Here is a 5,619-nt window from a genome sequence, read left to right as displayed (position 1 = left end):
CCCCTAAGGAAGCTACAGTGAGGAGGTGGGCCAGCAGAGAACCCCTGGAAAAGCCTCCCCTACTTCCATGCAGGTTTCTCAGGGACCAGCCTGGGGTGGTCCTGCCTCTCCTTCCAGAACAGGTTTTGCTTTCAGCTTCCCAGGGCAGCTTGTACCCGCCCGACCAGGTGCTGCCCCTGCTGTCACTCCCCCCATCATTTCTTCCCCAGAACAGCTCCCCACGAGAGCCCCGCAGGTTCTCATCATGACTGCTGTTGATATTCCCTGTAACAGTAAAGCGTCCTCCGCCCGCTGAACTGCCTTAAGGCCACCCGCTGCAGGCAAGTCTGGGTGGAGGTGTAGACGGGTCCCTAGACAAACATGCCGTCAAAGCAGTCTGTAAGTGATAATGAGTTTATTAACGATGCAGTAGACCGCGTGAAACCTGGATTTGTTGGGGAGATCAGCTGGCCTGCCCGTGGTGCCCTCGGCGCCTGGAAAGACCAGCGGGCTGACTGTGGTTGCTTAGAGCCCCCGCCCCACTCTGTCACCTCCCCCGGCCTGGTCAGCCTGTGGTCTGCCATCAGGGCTCCATACATCTCAGTAATAGCAAGATGGCTTTTATTAAGTAAGTGGCGCTGGGCAGCGAGGAACAGTCTATATATTTAATGTCTAGAAAGGAATCTGTCTGGGCCTTGGTGGGCCATCTCTCTGCTGCGCCTGCCCTCTTCCTGGTCGAGGGTCTGGGGCTAATGGTGGCTGGCAACATGTTGCAGGTATGGCTGCAGCTGGTGACGGTTCCGGGGGGCATGCAGCACTGCCTTGAGGGGGACTCTTTCCATGCCATGTTCTGCCAGCCAGTCTTCGCTCGGCAGCCAGGGGTTGGGCCCGGGCAGTGGCATGGCTGGCTCAAAGACCTCAGTCTGCACGTGCTGCCAAAGAGAAACAGAGTATTAAAGACTCAGACCAAGGGAGAGGGGAGGGGGTCCAGGGAGGGGCTGAGAGAGTATATGGGGGGACAGAGACCTGCCCAATGAGAGCTTTATGGCAAGGTCCCTTGCAGAGTTGGAGAGGTTACTGGGGGGGGGGGCTTGGGTTCCTGGGAGGGTTTCCAGAACCAAGTCAGCTTTTGTACCCCCTGCCATCTTTCTCTTCACCATAATTGTGCCAAGACTGATTGGGCTTCCCACTACTTTGCTTCTACCCACCCACCTCCTCTCCAAACCATATGGGCCCAGGCTGCTGGGAACCCAGCAAGGATCTGAAGGGACCAAGAGAAAACTTTTCCAAACTTCCTGGAAGATGAGTTGGATCAGCCACAAGGCCCTGGGATGAGGGGGGCTGCAGGAACAAATGAACAGAAAAACCACCCACAGAGTAGCTGTGGTGTATTCCTCTTCTCTGAAGCGAGTGGTGCGCTGTTGAGCCTGGGGTGTGCAGACCTCTGTGGTTGCCTGCCATGACTGCTGCTGCTCCCATAGCTCCCTGGAAGCCCCCCAAGGGGGCTGACATGCAGGGGGGTAAGGCAGGCAGGCAGGGAGGCAGGCACGCTTCCTCTTGGCTTTGGCGATCTGCAGAAGATGGGGAGGGATGAGCATGCTCCTTTCCCAGAGACGCTCAGGAGGTGCGTGAGCACATGTGAAAGAGAGCTGTGGACTTGGGGTATTGAGGCAGCTTTGTGGGCAGCCTAGAAAACATAGAGCCGCCACCCCTCGGGGGGTACCCTTTTGGGAGGGGGGCTGCTGCAGACCCTTCCATGTTTCACGCAGTCCTGCCCCCAGGCCCCACTCATGCCACCTCGGCCATTGCCCCCACACTCTTTCATTTATGCCATCAGTCAGCTCAGAATCAGCCAGCTGGCTAGGCTGGGCAGCTTTCTGGAGAGGCTTCTGCCATCTGCAGTTCCATGGGATCCAGCCCCCTGCCGAACGAGCGGCCTCTTGGCTCACTTCTCCTCTGAGGCGTGCCACAGGCAGCCCTTGTTACTCACCTGTGCGGTGGGTGAGAGTACCAGGCCTGTGGGGTAGCCTGCCTCCTCCCGGGCACTGGACTCCGGCAGGGAAGCAGCGCTGGCGCTGCTCTCCTTCTCCCAGCTGGGGGCATCTTCTGGGGTGTACTGGCCCAGAAGGATCAAGTTTTCAAAGGCAGGGTCTGGCTTTGCGTGGTGGGATGTCTTGTGGTGCTTCGGGCTGCTGGGCCGGCTTCTGTAGTAGGCTGGGATTGGTTCCTGCTGTGCCTGTTCGTGGCGCAACCGGAGGTTCTGGTGGGCCAGCCTGTGCCGACTCACCGCTGCCTCCGCTGGGTCAGGGAGAGGCTCATAGCCTCCCCCACTGGGTCCTTCACCCCACACCTTTAGAGGCACCTCCCGACTGGCTTCGGCAATGCTGAGCTCGTCCATCTGGCTGGTGGTCCTCTGAATGCCATGGGCACTTTCCTCCTTGAAGGACTCTTTGCTGGCGTAGAAGCGCTCCTCATCCATGGCACTGTAGTGCTGTGTTTCCTCCTCTGAAGTCTTACCCTGGTTGGGCAGCGACTCACGGAGGCTCCTCAGGCAGAATTGATAGTACTGGGTAAGGTCGTAGTTCTGCTTCAGGGGTTGTGTGGAAATGTAGGGGTGTTTCAGGGCTGCACTCGGGGTGATGCGCTCGTGAGAGTCCCATGTCAGCATCCTTTTTATGAGCTCCACCATGCTCCGGAGATCAAAATACTCAGCCAAGGCTTCTGTGTCTGGGTAGATCATCTTGTGGACATTCACTGTCTCCATTTGGTCCAGGGACTTCAGTACATACTTCCTCCTCTCCACAGACTTCACTTTGGTGTCTGCTAGATACTCTGCTGGGGTTTTCAGCTGCCAGGAGTTCACCACCTCTGGGTGCTGACTCCTCTTGAAGAAGAGGTGGGCCTTTCGGGCAGCACTCAGAAGGGAAGGTCTGGGCATGCCTTGGGTCTCACAGATGTACCGGATCTGGTCATACTCATTGTTCCCAGGATAGAGGGGCCAGCCAAGGTGCAACTCTGCCATCACGCACCCCAAGGACCACATGTCCACCTTCTCACAGAATGGCAGCCCCAGCAATATTTCCGGCGCCCGGTAGAATCGGGACTGGATGTAGGGCTCTTTCACATAGCGCACTTCATTGAAGATGCTGGCCGATCCAAAATCAATCACCTTGACTCGGAAGGGGTATCTCACCTGGTCCACTAGCATAATGTTCTCTGGCTTCAGATCCGCATGGATGATCGACAGCTCTTTCAGCTTGGCCAGGGCCCTCAGCACCTGTGTGGTCACTGTGCGAATGTGTCGGACCGGCAAAGGGGAGAAGTTGTGTTCTTTCTGAAAGTCAAAGAGGTTTTGCTCCAACAGCTCAAAGACCAGGTAGAACTTGAGCTCATCGTGGAAGAACTCGTGGAACTGGACAATGTGAGATTCCTCTGAATCCACCTCAGACATGGTCTGCAGCAGCTTGAGCTCATTCTTGATAATCCTGCTGCGGTAAGAGTCATTCTTCAGGATTTTTATGGCTACCATTTCCCCAGTACTCCGTTTCCAGCTCTTTACTACTTCCCCAAACGTGCCCTTCCCCAGAATCTCAAAAACGTCATAGAAATCTGACTCTGACTCAATTGTTACCATTGTCCTGTGCTTGCCCAAGCTCAGAAACACAGGTGCAAAGTGGCTTCTTGCAAAGAGAGGTCCAGCCGCCGCGGAGCCAAGAGAATCCCAGCCCTCCTCCGGAACAAGAGGTGATGCAACAGTCAGCCGGGTTCCAAAGTTGCCATGTTAAGAAAGTTCTGTTATGGAAGCAGGGAGCCCATTCCACCTCAGGGTCTCCAACAACCCCTTCCCCAGGAGGAAAAGCTGCTCTAGTGTAGGAAACCAGGCCAGCGTAGGGCCCTGGAAACGCCTCTGTGGTATCATCCAAAGGATTGCTTTTAGCCAGAGTGAGAACCGGGGGCGGGGGGGCACCTGCCAAATTTGGAACGGATGTTTTTGAAGAGGCGTTTGCAACATGGAATGGAGCCTCCCTGGTAAGTGGAGGAAGGTGGCTTTCTCAGTGGGAGCCCCTCTTTCATCCCACACCCGATCCTTACGTTCAGAGTGTGCCTTGAATGGAGGGCGGACAAAGGGCTGTTTAGCCTTCCTTAATTCAAGTACAGTGGTACCTCGGGTCACGAACGCTTCTGTTCACGATCAATTCGGGTCACGAACAGCACCGTTCGCAAAATTTTGCTTCCGTTCGCGAACGCTGGATCGGGTGACGAACAGGATCTGCGGCCATTTTCCCTGCCGTGACACGTGGTCGTGGCTTCCTGTAGGGAGGGGGACTCTCCCTCCAAGCAATAACCGCCTCCCCACCCGCCTTCCTGTCCTCCACGCCAGAAGTCGCCTCGAGCAAGGTTAGCGTTCTCTCTCTTCGTACTGTACTTTGTGTCATATTTTTGTGGTTTAAAAAAAAAATACATATGCTTCAGAATGGATTAACTGTATTTACATTGAACCTTATGGGAAAATTTGATTCGGGTTGCGACCAATTCGGGTTGCGACCAGAGTCGCGGAACGAATTAAGTTCGTGAACCGAGGTACCACTGTATATGCAACTGCTCAATCCTAGACTCTTAAAACAGGCATCCGCTTCACAACACCTGTTCAGAGGATTTGATCTAATCAGTTTGATGATTAGTAATTTCAAAACTGCTAGCAAATTCCTAGGCAGAACTTTTCCTGTTTATGCAAGTACTGTACATCTTCTTTTACAGTGTTCTGGAGCAGAGGACCACATCTGTAACACATGCAGTTGTTACACATCTGGAAACACTGCAGTTGCCCACAAGACCTTCCTTAAAGCAGAAGGGAGGGGGGAAATAACTCTGTGAGGACCTTGGTTTGCTCTATTACCCGAGCAGCCCTATGTTGGGACCAGAAAGGCCTTGCCAATCTGAGCCCTTTCGTAGGTATGTCCTTGCCGCCCAAGCCAATTCAGCTGCTGTCCAGGAGCTGGAGGCACCTGCAGACCAGATGCTTGCCGGGCAACTTGAGGAAGCCCCTCACCAGGAAAAGAGAATCCCCACTAGCTTCTTCTGGCCTGATGCCAGCAAAGCCAGCTTGCTGAAAGGGTAGCAGCCTTGGGGCACCATAAAGACTGATTTATTATTGCATGTGCTTTTGTGGGTCACTGTGCACGTCACTGGATGCATAAAGCCCTGAGAGGGAGCGCTGGATGGACCCCCAGCTGTTGCTGTTCTCTCTCCTCTGCAATCTCCTGTCACGACACCTGATCAAAATGTTGGCTTCTTTCTCCAACAGCAAACCAGCACAGATGACTTTCTGGCGTCCTGAGGCAGAGAAGGTCCTAGTCTGGGCTGCGAGCACACTGATGACATTTCGCTGCCTAGGAATTCCCTTTGAAACTGGCTCGCTTCAGGTCCCCGGCACGCAAGCAGCGTACAGAGGGGAGCAAGCAAGAGTCTCCGGGTGCCAGCACTGACCTTCAAGGTGCTGCTTAGAAAGAAGGAAAGGAATGAGAGATTCATGTATTTCTGAGTCCTTGGCTAGCTTGGCTGCTGTGCAGAGCTGAGCAGACGTGACATGATATAGCTTTGGGTAGCTCGAAGATGAAACGTGAAGCAAGAAGCAACAGA

The 5,619-nt window shown here is 54.5% G+C and overlaps 1 protein-coding gene across 1 annotated transcript; it reads right to left on the bottom strand.

Moving 5' to 3' along the window:
* Positions 1-728: 728 nt before the first annotated feature.
* On the bottom strand, positions 729-3,613 carry HIPK4 (homeodomain interacting protein kinase 4). The gene is made up of 2 exons (XM_007433792.3): positions 1,970-3,613; positions 729-911 (listed from the first exon to the last, which is right to left on the bottom strand). Exons 1-2 carry the CDS (start codon positions 3,611-3,613, stop codon positions 729-731), a joined length of 1,827 nt encoding a protein of 608 aa, XP_007433854.1.
* Positions 3,614-5,619: the final 2,006 nt, after the last annotated feature.

The sequence above is a fragment of the Python bivittatus genome, unplaced genomic scaffold, assembly GCF_059951505.1.
Source record: "Python bivittatus isolate LINGU-HERP-01145 unplaced genomic scaffold, Pbiv_v1 ctg000310_np1212, whole genome shotgun sequence".
NCBI lineage: Eukaryota > Metazoa > Chordata > Lepidosauria > Squamata > Pythonidae > Python > Python bivittatus.
The sequence above is the reverse complement of the archived record's forward strand: the minus strand, read 5'-3'. Positions and strand labels throughout refer to the sequence as shown.

Coding starts and splice junctions, on each gene's coding strand:
- HIPK4 (XM_007433792.3), bottom strand. CDS start 3,613: ATGGTAACAATTGAGTCAGAGTCAGATTTCTATGACGTTTTTGAGATT. Junction 912..1,969: donor TACTCTCACCCACCGCACAG/GTGAGTAACAAG, acceptor TCTCTTTGGCAG/CACGTGCAGACTGAGGTCTT.